At 35.3% G+C, this 15,951-nt stretch overlaps 1 protein-coding gene and 1 long non-coding RNA gene across 41 annotated transcripts in view; one reads left to right on the forward strand and one right to left on the reverse strand.

Annotated features, from left to right (window-relative positions):
- The first annotated feature begins 937 nt into the window (after positions 1-937).
- Positions 938-4,352, forward strand: LOC121073698. The gene is made up of 3 exons (XR_005821901.1): positions 938-1,059; positions 1,164-1,254; positions 1,834-4,352. It is a non-coding gene; the product is annotated as an uncharacterized LOC121073698 (long non-coding RNA).
- ADGRL2 (adhesion G protein-coupled receptor L2) overlaps positions 3,892-15,951 on the reverse strand; it is a 385,925-nt gene continuing 373,865 nt past the window's right edge. For 11 of the 40 annotated variants that reach the window (XM_040564881.1, XM_040564880.1, XM_040564884.1 and 8 more), the window contains 5 exons: positions 12,684-12,812; positions 12,167-12,263; positions 9,327-9,455; positions 8,507-8,524; positions 3,892-5,966 (listed from right to left, as the gene is read on the reverse strand). In XM_040564881.1, coding sequence (XP_040420815.1) covers positions 5,212-5,966; positions 8,507-8,524; positions 9,327-9,455; positions 12,167-12,263; positions 12,684-12,812 — 1,128 coding nt within the window. In that variant the 3' untranslated portion in view covers positions 3,892-5,211. Of the gene's footprint in view, positions 5,967-6,630; positions 6,684-8,472; positions 8,525-9,021; positions 9,104-9,326; positions 9,456-12,166; positions 12,264-12,683; positions 12,813-15,951 lie in introns of all 40 variants that reach the window. The other 29 variants (XM_040564909.1, XM_040564904.1, XM_040564905.1 and 26 more) reach the window with 8 other exon arrangements.

Here is a 15,951-nt window from a genome sequence, read left to right on the forward strand (position 1 = left end):
AACCTCATTAACCTTTGGGACTCATTCTCCTAAGCAATCATGGAGGCTGAAAGTTCAGCAACATTAAGCTATTTTAAAGCTATTTGTATGCTACAAGACTGGGACAGTTATTCCAGATAGATATTCAATGTTTCTTATTCAGTCTGCCTCTCCTTAACTATACACTCATGACACAGGATGTTGTGCTTACTGTTGTGAATCAGATCTTTTAATGTACACAGATGTTTCTGTGCTCAACTTTGCTATCTCTAAGCTTTAAACTGGTTTGCAGAACAGCATCTACACTGAGGCAGGGTTTCTACTCCAACAGACAGGAGACGTACCCAATGAAGAAATGGTTAAAATTTATATCAGCTTTGCTTTAGAAGAACTTTTTTTGATAAAACTACCTATTCTGAATGTTATTTCTGCCACTGTGACTTCCCCACTCTGCAATCCCCTGCCAAAGACTTCAGCAGCTGGTGCATTACATGGAATGGTGTTTTAAAATCTCCTTGGTGCTGAGTTGAGGCTTGTATGATTTTCTATAGCATTTCTAACCACTCTGGCTGCATCATGGTGTGATCTGTTTCACATGCCAGGAACTTTGATGGGGTACAGTTGAGATTAATGATGACATAATACAGTAAGAAGAGATATTAATGCTCTTAGGCATGAATTAATGAAATACCATTGAGAATTTATCCTGCATGAATAAAGGGATTTAGAAGTTGTCATTCTAAAAACTGCATGAGGTATTTTACTGGGGGAAAAAAAAGAGTAAAAGAAAAAAAAAACACTGCTGAAATGGAGAGGGTCCTAATGAACCTTTACTCCAGATTTTTGTCAGAGCTGGATGATTGAGCTGGATCTGCTAATTGAATTCCTACTAATTTACAGTGTTTATATAAATGAGGCACAAAGCTCTTGCATCCAGCACTGTGTTGGTGGTAACTTTTATCCCCAGCTCAGTACAAAGCTGGCTTCCAACCTCCAATGTAGTTCTAGGGTAGAGACCCAGCAGGCTAGCAGCATTCATAAATCTGGATCCATACAGCAAGACTCGTGCATACTGTAATGGTAGCAATGACCTTCATAAATGTGGATGGTGACTGCCACCATCTATTTAAAAAAAAAAAAATCTAATGTATGTTTCACCGTGAGCTCCCTTTGTGTCTTTGAAGGTCTAAAGTGTCCTTGCAAGGCTACAGCAGAGTGGAACTGAAGAGCACCTGTGTCCCAGCACTTTTCATTCTCCATCATCCCCTAGAATTTGTGAGTTAAGACCCCCATGGAAATGTACTTGTCTGTATGTGTATATATAGATATATATACATCTGCCTGTAGCTTCTCTTGATTTAAAAAATAATTTTATTCAGGGATAAAATTTTACACTAGCATATGTTGTCATATAATCAATTCTAGAAGACAAGTTTTGTTAGTCTTGAGGCAAAGTGGGATAACAACAGTACACAGGGATCATTTACTTTTTGTTGTTTTTCTGTTAATGTCTGTTCTGAGTAGTTCAGAAAGAAATTTTTCTTAAAAATCAGGACATAAAATATGACACGTATTTTATCCATAACTTATGTCAATTTGAAACACCTTTTATTGCCTACATAAGTGAATATATGTAAACTTTATTAGTAATTTCATTTCCAATTTAAAAGAAGCAAAGGTGTATTGTAGAATTCACAGATAAAGAATAATTTTAACTATAAAGGTATTACCAATGTTGCATTTCTTCATGTTATGGTTCACTTATGTAGAATTGAGATGTATTTTATATTAAACAATGCATAGCACCATTATACAACAGTTCACTAAATGCACATCCCATTTAATCTTTTGCAGGAATATAACTGGACTGAAGTTACAAGGAAGAATTGGATGGAGCCAGTAGGGTTAACACTGATACTAACAGGAGATTACTAGCCATAAGAAAATTACAGCTCTTCTGAAAGACAGTGCCTAAAATAGCAGCATATCCTTGGCACCATCATAGGAACTGGTTAACTGATGACCCTGAAGAAACACTTGTTTCCATTAATTCTGCTGTCATTATTTCACTATTCTCGACTCTTCCTCTCAATTCTTCTGTCCTTCTGATCCCAAGACAAGATGGCAGGAACGTGAGAGAGAACATAAATTACAGTAAGCTGTCGGCCATATAATTGTATTGTAACCTACTACACTGAGAAGTTACACCAACAGAAATTTGGCAAGGTATTGGCTGCTAGTTGCTAACTAAACACGGGACACTCACTAGTATAACATTTAAAAAAAAAAAAAAAGAAAAAAAGAAAAAAAAATAGGCTCACTAAAAAGCAACATCTACATTACAAGGAAGCTAACAAAAGAATTCCCTTATGATATTTAGGTTCAGCTGGTTCATCTTAGGTTCATCAGCTCAATTTTCTTGTTTTATGTATACGTATTACATTTGCAGTTGAATATATTTTTAAGATCACAATGCTACAAACCTTTTTCCGGCATGTAGTTTCGCCACCTTTAGTTAGACAACACGTGACACAAAGAAGTACTTGCTCGAATTAGGGCTGAATATTCTGCTGAAAGCTGGTGATGTTATTAGATCGTGTACTATAATTACTTGAGCACCACAGTTTTTAAATCCCTAAGACATGATTTCCTAGGTAGAAGGCAGCAAGTATGCTTTTAAGTTGCCAGACAGACCAAGGGAATCATTTTGCTCCGAAGCGTCTGCTGTATACCCTGAATCAGAACAAATCCTTATTTCACAAAGACTTCAGATTTTTAAAGCATCTCTGCTAAACAGAAGTAAACAGTTTCTGATTAAACTTTAAATGTTCCAGTGACTCTACCACAAAGGTAGTAACTTTTATGTATTAAGGAACATATTGGCAAGAGTTACCAGGAGGGTAAGGTAAAGATGCCTTTATCTTCAACAATTGCTACAGTGCCACAGTCCCAATTACAGACATATTGAGGTTATCTGAACTGTACGGTTCCATCTCAACTCAGATATTTTTTTTACAAAGTTTGAATTGTCTCAACACCAGGAAGTCTTGCCCAAAATATTTTTCTGAAATCCAAACTTTTTCAAAATGCACCTACACAAAAGCAGTGTGTATCGATATACATTCCAAATTCATATATTCCAGCGCATTAGAAGCTAACAGAATTTAAAAGGCTTTCAGATGAATTTTTGCTGTTGTCATACATATAGTCACAGGTGCCACATATGAAAACATGGCCTCTGTGTTATGAAAGAACACACTTTTGTAAGTTGAAAAAAAAAAATGAAGTCCTTGGCATTATCTTTGAGAAGCCCTGGTTGAGAGGGACAAAAAAGGCTTGGGAACAAAGACTTCAGGCTTCCAGTTTTGCCACCGATTTATTGATAACATCTTGGGCATCAGCTGCCTTCTGCAGTTTTCTAGTCTGATAAAAATGGGGCAGTCATGCTTATTTATCTAACTTAAAGCGGTGCCGTGATGGATTGATTATTTGTACAGCACTCTGAGTGCTATCCAAATGCTGCTTACTCATGTTTTCCCCACTATAAGACTATACCTTCATCACTAATAATTAACTGCTAATTACTGTTGCTGAGAATACGATGGTGGTATTTACCACCTTATTTTTGATTTCAGTACAGATGCCTAGTTAAAAGTTATGTAAATATATGAAATCACAGTACATTTTCCTAATGACCCTGCTATATCTGAGTTTGATCCTATTCAACTGTGACTAAGGTAATGAATAGTAACTAAAGATGAACTCTTTTCTGTAGAACTACATAGACAGTTTCCATTGTACTCTCAACACTTAAATCATGAAATGTAGAGAAGCCATTCTAAGCAGGATACAGCTGGGTCAAAAGACTGCTGATGCCAATTATGCTTTGTACATAATAATGCACATTTTACCTATTTGGAAAAAAAATTCACATTTATTTACTGTCAAACAGGTGTTAAACTTTACACTGGATATTAGTGATGGGCTCATTATTAACAGGTTTACACAAAGGGATGAAAAAAGCAGAATTTTGTTGAAACAATTTACATTTCATTAGATTTTTATCATAAAATAAATTAATTACTAAATATAGGCAGAAGGAATATGGAAGAGTAATAGTTATGTTTTATTTATCTTTTCAAAGGACAGGCACCCTTTATTCACGAGAAAGCTTGTGAGAAGTGTCCAGTGTCCCCTTTACCCCCTACCACCCAACACTGATTAAAGAATGAACAGGGAATTGAGTTACAATCTTTGTTAGCTATACCAAATTTGTGCAAGGCTTGGCATAATTGGCTTCTAAAAAAATTTTCTCCCCAAATTATGTTTTTGGCAATAAAAATTAAAAAAAAAAAGAATAAAAACTAACTTGTCAAAGCAGAACACTGTTTACAGTGAAAAATAAGTGAAAATGGGTAGAACTTGCATTTTTAACATACTACTGTACTATGAACAGAGTGTAAGAAAAACAGCTTATAACATATGTGCAACCAAGAGCTTTTCACAATATTTTCTTCAAACTCTTTAAAATTATTTTTATGACAATTATATTTCAGTTGGACACAAATGTATTTATTTTACCCTAGCAATAGAACAAAATATAATTTCTTTAGCCATTTTTTTCATGAGAACGGTTCATTGTACAGTTGAGGAAATATATGAAATAAGGCCTGTGGCTTGATTGCTAGTGGTTAGACATGTATTCAATCTTTGCCTTAATGGAAAAGATTTGCAGTGAACTGCAAACTGATGCAGAATATCTCTCCTGCTTTTGCAAGTCTTGTCAGGAATAGTAAGGTACAGTAAATTTGTCCCACAGGATTTTAGAGCCTACGCCTTGTATATAATACAATGTAGGCCTAGAAAAAAAAATGGTGCAGCCGTATTTACAAATTTAGTTCACAAACTGCTGCAGTAAAATGGCTGGAAAGTGTTTATTTATTTATTTTTTTTCACAATTTTGTTAAATTCAGCAGCAGAAGATATCTTAAAATACCTTGTTGGTATTTTTTTTCTTTGTAACAAATAATTCATTTTAGTATACTCTGTGTATATACAAAGTTTTTGTTTTATAAAAATTCACAGAACTGCGAGGTCCAGTCATCCCCGTTACACCGGAGAACCACAGGGTCAACAGAATCGTCTCTTCAAGCAGATACGAGGGAGCCTGCACAGGGCCAATTAAGTCTTTTAATACTTGTACGTGGCCTTTAATATTTCTTTGCTACACTATTAAAGGCTTGTCACTAGCTGCATTTGTCCTTCTCTAACATCCCCTTCTGGAATACATCCTTCCTTGTTAATGGGAATTATATAGCCGTCGCTATTACCCCTGCTGATTTGATAGTACATCTGAAGCTGATGGCCAGCTCCTAGATTTGGCATGCTCTTGTAGTAAATGTCCTCATTTTCACTCCTCCTGGAGGGAGAGAGATCTTCTTCAACGTCGGGGCTGCTCTCTGGATACGGAGAGTCTCTGAGATTGGGCATGCTTGTGTAAAGAGAGTCTCTGTTGGGGGACTGGAGGTGGTCGTCAGCCTCGGCTGTCAGCTGTGAGACATAGCTGTCGGTTCCCTCGGTCTTCACTTTCTTCTGGGGCTGGTACAGAAGGGAGTGAGTCCGCTGAGGAATGAGCGGGGCCTCAAGCTCTTTGTGGTGGAGTTCCAGCCCAGGGGTGTCGCTGTGCATCAAAGATGAGGCATCTGCCACGATGGCGTCATCTTCGCTACTGCTCCCGCCGATCACAGCCTTGGCTGGCAGCGTGCGCTCCAGGTTGTGGTTCTTGCTGCTGCCCCGCAGGTTGTTGTGCACTAATTCTGAAATGATCATTTTCTCAAAAGCAGTATCATTCAGGCTTAGTCCACAGTCTACAACTTGCACACTGTCATTATAGTCTCCGTTGCGCAATGAGTAGCTGTTGTTGAAATTACCATTTAGCGGTAGAGTATCCATGGCACTTGTATCCCTGGCATTGTTCAGTGAATGTCCTGAAACAGAAAAGGACAACACTGGTTATTGTCTGATGTGCTTTTCATCACTTTTTTTTTTTTTCTTAAACAAATTCTTTAATGTAGTTCAGGACAAAGTTGTACTTGGAAGTAAGACTTGAGGAAAGTAAGGTTATTGAACATTCCCAAATGTAAACAGTTGCACACCTTATAGGAAAGATGCATTTAAAAATAGTAACATGTATTTCCTGTGGGGAATAGTGGCATTTTAATTTCTTAATTTATGTCAATTCTGTGACTCTTCCACAAGGAACTGTTCACTCCATGCCCTTGCATATGTAATGCAAAGCAATTCATTTGGAAACATCTATGTTTTGAAGTACACCACCATGATTTAGAAAAAGAAAATTAACAGAATTTGTCCTAAACAACACTAAATTAAAAAGGAATTAGATCACAGACATAACTGAAGGTAAATGTACAACATAAACCCACATAACTGGCAAGCAACTACTTTACTTAACAACATTTCTAACATTTTTCCTTTTTTTTTTTTTTTGAGATGAAGTAAAGAAAAGAATGAAAAAAATGGATAAATACAAAGAATTTATGTTAAACAAGGACAGCCATCTTTCACACTACAGGGACCAGGGCCCACAAGCACCATCCAACAACACGATAGACAGCAGGTGGAATGACTCACTTTGGACAACTCACATCATGTCTGTCTGCTCAGGCTATCTGGCCTAAGAGTAGCTGATATATAAAAGAAAGTAAAATGATTTATTGTAACATGATGAAGAATTACTGAGCTTCTCAGCAACTTAGTCAGAGCAAGGGTTCAGCAAATTAGATTACGAAGCAATAACAGCTTTTCTTTTCCCACTTAATGTAATTTTTTTGCACTAATATTCTGTCTGCCAACAATGGCCCCAGGCTTCTAAAGGTCAAAGTTTGCCTGCAGTCTGCATCAGTCACAGTGACAGCGCTGAATGAACCAGAATAGTTAATTAAGAGTTAGGCCCACAGTTACCATGGCCATGGAAGTCAAATGCAGAAATGTTAGGAATTTCTGTAAGTATGGGTCACAGAAATTAAACCAAAGAATAAATATTAGTTGTGGAATGGGAAGAGGAAATCAGCCATGGCTGATATCTCATAGCTGCTGGAGAGATGACAGATTGGGTAAGTCTGCTAGAAACATGAAAAGAAGTTAAGGGGGAAAAAAAATGAAGTCTTATGATGATTAAAGTCTTTATGTTTTTGATTTTGGCTTTTCTTTTTTTTTTTTTTTCTTTTTTTTTCTTTTTTTTTTTTGGAGTGGGGGCACAATAAAGAAAAGGATTTCCTATAGACACAAAGACATGTAAACTATGACAGCACAGTGCTTCCCAAGCAAAGGAAAAAAAAACAAAAGAAAAAAAGAAAAAAAAACTTTGAAAGAAACTAAAGAGTCTGAACCATGGAAAGTCGAATGGTTAGAGCATTCCTAGAAAATCACTTTATCTACAGATATGTCTAGAAGTAAAAAAAGAATGGAGTGACTTTACTGAAATGAGACTGACCACTGTGAGGCTGCTGCATTATATGCAAGGCTTGGAGGAGTATAAGAAAAAGTTGTTTTGGAAAAGATTATGTATTTTCCTGTGTTTTTTTTGTTTGTTTTATTTTGTTTTTCATAATTAAAGCTGCAGCTTATCCTAGAAAATTCAATCTTCTCTGGAAAATATTGTTTTCAATTAAAAAGTAATTGCATTTTCTCAAGAAAATATTTTTGTCTTCAACTTTAGAAAATAGAGTAATAATCTCCAAATAAATTCTAAGTAATTTGCAAATCATTTTGTATTGTTGTTATTGTTAGCTCCTCTTCATGTGTATTGATTTAAACAGTGATGAGGGTTGTTTGAAAGGTCTCTTTAAGCTTTGATTAAACAATTTTGTAGTTCTGCAATTTCATATATGTTCCAAGATTTTTCTTGCAATGGATTTAGCTGCTCAGAACATATGGCATTTATAAAAGTAGACAACACATGGACCACATGCTGGCATTCATTTCCCTCATGAAAGTGATTTAATTCTATAATTTTAATTCTCTTTTCTTTTTCTAAACAGATACCAAAATATATCTGATAATCCAAAATGAGTTTTCTATGATACACTGCAGAGTTAAGCATGCTAGAATATATTTGAATTCGTTTGATGAAGCAAATTTTGTTGCCCATGATCAGGTAATTCATTTGAAATCTTTCCATAGCCTGTAGCAAGATTACTGTGGGAATGTAAAAATATAAGTAAATTGTTAAGTATTTCGGCTTGACACTGCTTTGGTTTTAAACAGCAAATTATTTCAGCATTCCATAACTTCTGTTACCAATAGGGTTTGCTACAGACCTCATGTTGTTTTCCAAAAAGCAGTATGCAAGTACTTTTTGAATGTGGAAACATTTCATTTGCAAATTGTGAACCACTTGCCCGCTGAGTCTACTTCATGACCGCTAGTTATGTTTTAATTGTGCCCATTAAAAATCATGCTGAAAAAATTTACATTTGATAGGCAAAGTTAAGTTTTACTCCCATACTTGTCTCTCTGTAGGTTGCTAGAGGAAAGCATAAGGAAAGTAAGAAAACAAGAGAATGAAAATAGAAACTACAGTACAGTTAAAAAAGAAACTTGAAATAAAAACTGGAAACAAGGTTTTATGAGCTCTTTACCAAAGATTTATCGTTCCAGTTACACTAAAGTGATCTTATGACTCATCTAACAGTAACTGCTAGATATTTACTGATGAATTGCACTGCAGTTAAAAAAAGCAACTAGATACTGTAACAACAAAACGTTAGGTAAGTGATGACACCCTTTATTCATTCAGAACTAAACTGTTCTAACTGTTAATCTCATGATTTTCCTAAAGGAAATGATCTACCATAAAGCTGCACTATACTATAGGTCTGTTTGACGCTGGATACAATTTTCTACACTGGAGTATCCAAAGGTGTCAAGATGCCTTGCACTGCTTTGGTATCTAATCTGTTCCATGAGCAGGTTTTTCTCAGCAAGCTTTCGAGTCAACCTTACATTGCATAGACATGATACCTCTAAGTGATATATATCTTGAAGATGGGCTCTCGGACCATGTGATGTCAGTCCTGTAATAGTATATTAAGATTTATGCCACCTGTGTTAAAAACATGGATAATTATTGGTAAATACTGTTATGGCAAAGGCATTACTATAATATAGTGCAGTTTTACAAGCTGACAGGCAATACTGTATTTCTCAAACTGACAGAAATTCAGAATGTATAGCTAGGGTATTGCAACTTGAGTTTCTATCTAGGGAAAAGAAGGGATTTGGAGCGAGCCAAGAAAAGCGGTTTTACTCAGGAAGTATAAGCACACCTGGTGAGTTAAACACAGGAGCTGAAGGGGCATTACATACAACAGTTTCAGCGAGCAATGTGTTATAGGGGTTGTTAGTGCCGTGTGGTCGAAGAAGAGGGTTTGTTAGTAGGTAATTGCCAGTCATTCCTAAAGCAAAAGAAACAGAAAAAAAGTCAGTTCTTTGATTTTATTCTGACAATTTCAATAAAGAATAATTTTTATTCATCATGAATCATGTAGAACTTGTCAAATGTAATTCAGTTGAAAATTTCTGAATGTATTTGAGCTATGTATTTAAAATGGGAATAGGAAAATATAGTTAGATTCCAGTAATTCACAGGTGCTGTCCAAATCCCCAAAGTAAACATCTGGTGAGAGTGACATTTACTAATGTACACAAAATCACTGTTACACAAGAATTAAATGTGTAGAGATCAAGGTACCACATAAAGCTATTATAACTTCTAAAATGATATTATGGAACACTTCTGCCCAGAATTGAGAGAACTGAATTTCTTGAATTTAAATGCATTGAAAAATCTCTTATGATGGATCAGAGCTGTTATTCACTTTATGACAAACACACAGAGAGTGGAAGGGAGTTGCTGTTTTCAAACAGACAGTGGATGACAAACTGCAAGCATATCCTAGTATATGCAGAAGTATGCATGCTGAGGGGAAAGCAAATTTATCTGCCAGGTTTTAAAAAAAGAATTCCTTGAATGACAACTGTTCTTTAAACAAGCAGTTTACAAACAGTGCAACATGAAGCAAGACACTACAGGAATGAACAGATTTTTTAGAACACAGTTTACATGTTAGTGCAATACCATTTAAACAATTCAGAAGAATTAGGAAAAAAAATAAGCATCATTTGAAAACTAAAAAGTCTATTAGCTCTGATTTCTAGTTACCAGAAGAATAATTGTTTGGAAAATTGACACACACACACACAGGAAAAAAAAAAAAAAACATGAAAAACTGCTATTTAAAACTTACTTTAAACACTTCATTAAAGTAAAATTCTACTTCCTTTTCTATTGCATTGCACAGCAATGTATCAGGATCAGTGTATCATAGACCCAAGTACAACTAAAGAGCCAACTATATTTTTATACTGTATTTTTATTTGGCAATAGAAAAGGCAGTATATATTTCAAATATTAATGCTTTTGTACTACCATAGGTACTTGGTAGTTCAAAGAAGCAGAAAATTCTAAGATTCAGAGACTTATTGCCTGATTATGCCAATGTTATTTGAAAGTTTATACCAGTGAACAACTAAGAAAGTTTTTATCATAGCTTTTTTCAGTTATCTACTTACTACTAGAAATACTAACTCAAATACATTTAGACTTTTTTTTTTTTTGGTGTAATATGTTTAATCTTGGTTTGAATTATTACCTGTAATTTATAGTTAGAGAATTTTGTTATTCAATCCAAATATTTTGCCACCTTTAAAACCTTGAATTTTATGAAATGACACTTGCTAATAATTACTAAACTACCCTTACATGTATGTATCACTAAGATAGCAAAACTATTACAATTGAATCATGACAATATCAATTTTTTCTAGGCATGACAGAGTATCTCAGGTGACTTGAGACTGGAGTTCCAAAGCAGGGAGAAAATTCCAAGATCTGTGCTCAACTCTGAATTACCTGAGGTTGCAGCCTGAGCAGAGCATACCTTGGGAGACAGAGAAATCCAACCAGGATGAAATCCCAGACTTTTATCTGGGATTCTGGCATATCTATGGGGTTTTAATAAATGAAAAAAAAATGCTACTTAGGAAAAATTAGTTAATTTTGGTTTTGCCAGAGGATAATAATGATTCAGATGGGGGGAGCAGTGAGACACACAAGTCTCATCCATCTTTATACACCAAACAGCAGAAGTAGGATCATGCTTTTTGAAATTTTCTCTTTTGCAAAGTACCACACTTTTTACTTCCAAAATAAATATGAGTTAAGTACAGGTCCCAACCACTGAATCTTTAAAAAAGCAAAAGGGAGGAAAATTTGCCAGCCATGGTTCATGGGAGCTTTACAGCAGCCCTGACGGTACTGAATTTTCTAGTTGAAACTTTCTGAGTTGTGCAGGAACTGGTCAGAACTACATGCTCTTCTCTTAAGGATGTGAGTGGAAGAATAAGCTGTGAGCTTAGCTTGCACAGAGCAGCCTTTCCCTCCATTACTTAGCTTAAACTGCTTTAAAAAACAAACAAACAAAAACACAAGGAGAAGGGGAGAAAGGAAGGGACATTGTCTTGGTTAATACCCTTGTCTTCTAACTGGATATGAAAATGAAGTTACAGATTTCAAAGTCTATTTGAGATAAGAAATTTGAAGTTCTGGCTTCTCTGTGCCTGATTATGGATTCTATCCCACGTGACAGGTACGATGCTCTTTGAAATAAAAAAGATAAATGCTTTACAGACATCTTTTGCATAGAAATGATATCAATTAGATTTCACTGGGAAAATTTCTGCACCTAAAAATCATAGTCAAATACGCATTAAAATGTTACTGCACTCATATTTCTGTTTCAGATTTAACCTATAAAGGTTAGGAAGGATTTAAAATTATAATCTTGCTTTTAAGTTAAATTATTGATGAAACTTATTTAAATACACTCCCACAAATGGAGGAATTCAACTTATATAGTGGGGGCCAGCTGAGGGAAAATGGTTTTAAAATGTGCTGGTGGATGACTTTAAAACTTTGTTTTCAGAGAACATTTGTTCCAGATTTTTTTTCAACACATTCTTTTCAATTCTTCTGTGTTAAATTAAATGATATAAAATCTGTATAAAATTTAAGTCTCCTAGAACTGAAATGTTCCCAGTGACTGACCTTGATTAAGCGTTGAAGTGCTGTTGATGTCACCTGAGATAAAAGAAGATTCAGATTGTTTTCTCACAGTGTCATTCCACATCCTCCTTATACGACTCTGTTAGCATAAAGCAATGAGACAGAAGCATGGTAAGTCACAGAAAGATTTTTTCTGACTTATGTGCTATTATGTAGAGTATTTGTATTTCTTTTGGCCTAAAGTAAGCCATTCTAGCACAGAGCGAAATTCCATCTTTTGTTATTAAGAGTCTAATTTATTAAATTTAATTTAGATGAAACATGATGGTACAAAGTTTCCACTAAACCAGCCCCTAATTACAAGAAAAAATAAGGTGTTTGCTTTAGACCAAACCAAAAGGAAATCTTTAAAAAGAAATCAATTCAAGTATATACAAGTATGTATTTGCCATCTAAATGACAATAATGAGAAGACAATTAGTACTTCTGATTGCAACACATCTCAGTAGGCTTTTTATAAATAAGGTTAATTAAAAATTGCTGTCAAAATCTTTGTTACCTGAGTGCCGGAGGAATATCGAGCACTAGTTCTTGTCGTTGATGCCTTCACTGAACTGTGAGGACTCTCAGTTGGTAGTCCACCACAGCAGTAGGAATGTCGGAAGCATTTCCCATATTCCTTACGTACCTAAGAGGACATAAAAACAAAGCGCAAAAAATAGTGTCAAATATCTCCACTGGCAAAAAGACATGAATCTTGCATTGAAAATACTCAACTGTTTTTTAAGCAAACGGGTAATTCTTGTCTATTGAAATGCTGGCCATTAACAAAATCAGATATTCTACCTTACTCAGTGGCAGGCAGCCAGGATTTTTGAACAGATTATTTCCAAAGTACACATGTACTTCATTCAGATGTGTTTGAATAATTGTTACTGAGTTGTTATGGGATTATTTTTGTCTTCATATTGTAGATTAATATAGTTAAGTTTACCTGAATTGAATGTTGGATGAAAACAGTCCTTTTTGTATTAGCTTTTGGTACATAAACCATAGAAAGCTCATCTTCCCATCCTAGCATGCAAGAAGGGCTGAGGTAATTAATCTTTGTGTTTCTTGACACTACCCATTTAAGTTATCCTTTCCATAAAAGGGTGTTGAAGTGATCGGACTTTAAATTGCAAGGACTATATAAACAAGTTTTCATATAAAGTTAGGTCGGGTAACTCAAACAGTTACTAGTTCATTGGTCACACCTGCTTCAGGTTTACGCAAGGCTCACAACCACCACTGCCCCCTCCCACCACAGAGCCAGCTGCAGTCGTGGGGACACCAGCAGGGGCTCTAAGCCAGAATTTGAAACACAAAGGCTGAGAACTGAAGCATCTTTCGCTTTTAGGACCAAAAAATAAAATCCTTGTCTTTGCTGACCCTAGAAGTCTGAACACACTTGATGAGTGTGTTCAAACAAGACTTCTTGATAGAGTAACAGAACTGGTGGTTTTCTTTGTTTCTTTGATTGTGTTTTTGTATTTGACCTGCATTTATTCACCTTCTGTTTCCAATGAACTACTGGAAACTTTTGTTTTGTAATTTATATATATTAACGTTGTCATAGAAGTAATCAGGATATACAAGTGCACACACATCTTGGCAACATGACAGCATCAGTGAAAGAAAACATTGGATAAAACTTGTAAAGATGCCTAAGTCTAAATTCATATATCTTCCACCAGATACTTGGTAATCCAAGAGTTTCATCTATATTAATGAGACTCCTAAGTTTCTCTGAGAATTGAGGTTTCAGCTAATCTGTAAATTCTGCTTGGCCTACAAAATATATGGGACAGAAAATAAAGTTATGTGTATGTAAAACCAAAAAAGGGGAGAGGGGAAAATGCAAAAAATTCATCGTGTAGATTTGTCTATGCCATGTGCTTTTTTCAGTATTTCAAGAACTTTGATCATGGAATACATAATGTGATATTTCTACAAACTACAACAAGGCTGAGGAAACTTTGAATGGTTAGTGCCTTAATTTCAATCTAGGGATAACAACTCAATTTTCTTAAGTATATTTTACATATTTTAAGTGAACCGCTACCTACATCAGCACAAAACACACATTTACAAAAATGAAAACAGAAATGCATGGACATAGAATTATAATCTTTAACTTTGTATTCTGAAAAATATAAGTTTATATATATCATCACTAGAGGGTATAACACCTAAGAAAATACATTCCTGAACATTAATGGATATTAAATGCTTCAAAACACTACATAGTAGAGACAATAGCAATCAAAACTATATTTTCACCCAAATACCACCCTCCAGGGCTGGTTTTGCCTAATGCCTATATTGCTGTGAATGTACATTATCTGTCAGTACTGTGCATTCCTCTGTCATTATTTCTAAATTATAGCTTGTTGGAAACTGATGGAAGCAACAGCACTATCATCCTGTCAGAACTGGAAACATAATAGTTTTCACTTTCACAATTCTATTTCTCTGTTCAATTTAGTGACCAACTAGTAATAAAAGAATAAAAAGACTACATTAGCTATGCAGACAGAGGATAGGATGATATCCAGTCAAAGGCATCAAAACTTAAAAATCTTAAATGGCATCTTTAACATTCTTTCAGGTATAAATCTTATTGCTCCAGGTTATGCTTTTTCACACTTGACTGGTATTTTAATATTGCTTTTTGCTGACTCCACTTAATATAAAAACAATGCACAGCTGTAAAAAGAAATAAAAAATGAACCTGTTTTTGATTTTCAAGTCCAATACAAGTGGTAAAAAGGGCAACATTATGTAAAACCCTAATCTAGAAATTATTTGCATTTTGAAAATGTTTTCATTTTCTTCCCTCTCTTCTTTTCTTAATCTCCTCTCTAAGTGTGATTTTGTTCTCTCAGAATGAGAGCAGTGCCATGTTCATCTGGATAAAATCCTTTCTGTCTCACAGATCTTTCCCTAAAACATGTCTGAAAGCCATTATCTACAACAAATCTAGAGACACTGATACTCTTAGAGCTGGTATAGTTTAGAACACGCAAGAATGTGATTTTGCCCTTACACAGCAATGCTTTATGCAATGATCTCAAACCACTTTATAAATATCAGTTAATTATGTCTCTGGTGAGCTAATTATAATGGGAGTTAATAACTGCTAGGTCTCCTGCCTAAAACTGGTAAAAATGTTTAGAACCTAAATATTGCAAATTGGGTATTTCCAAATGAAGGATTTATTGCATTTTGTCCTATGCTATGTGGTTTGTGATTTTTTTGATGTTTACCCTTCCCCTCTCCTCTCAACTCATTATTTTCATTTGCCATGCCTTCTATGAGCAGTTTTCTTTCATCCTTCACTGAAGCATCTCTAAGGCATCCATAGAAACATTCTCCATTCTCAGTCTGGGGAAGAAAAGGGGAGCAGAAAACCCCAAGAGAATCCCACCTAGCTGCACCCTTCACTTCCTTCTCTCCTGTCCGTTCCTCTCTCCCCTGTAAGCTTTCTGTCTCCACAGCAGATATGCTCTGTATGGACCCCACTGTTCCCACTGGGAAAAAGGGAGCAGAACTAATTTAGCACATCCCTTCATCAGGGAAGGAGCTTGCCACGAGATTCCAGTTTTTCCAGTTAAGAACACTTAGCTGTTGGATTGCTGGGGGAGGCAAACACTTGAAAAGAAGTAGTTATGCTGGCGTATTTAGAAAATTGTCCCCGTTAGCAGTTGTCTACTGTTAATGACTACTTTTTTCTTAGGTGTGTTGAAGTTCACAATGAAATTAGTTTTTAGATCTCTCTTAATTTT

This window comes from Cygnus olor, chromosome 8 (genome assembly GCF_009769625.2).
Source record: "Cygnus olor isolate bCygOlo1 chromosome 8, bCygOlo1.pri.v2, whole genome shotgun sequence".
Taxonomy (NCBI): domain Eukaryota; kingdom Metazoa; phylum Chordata; class Aves; order Anseriformes; family Anatidae; genus Cygnus; species Cygnus olor.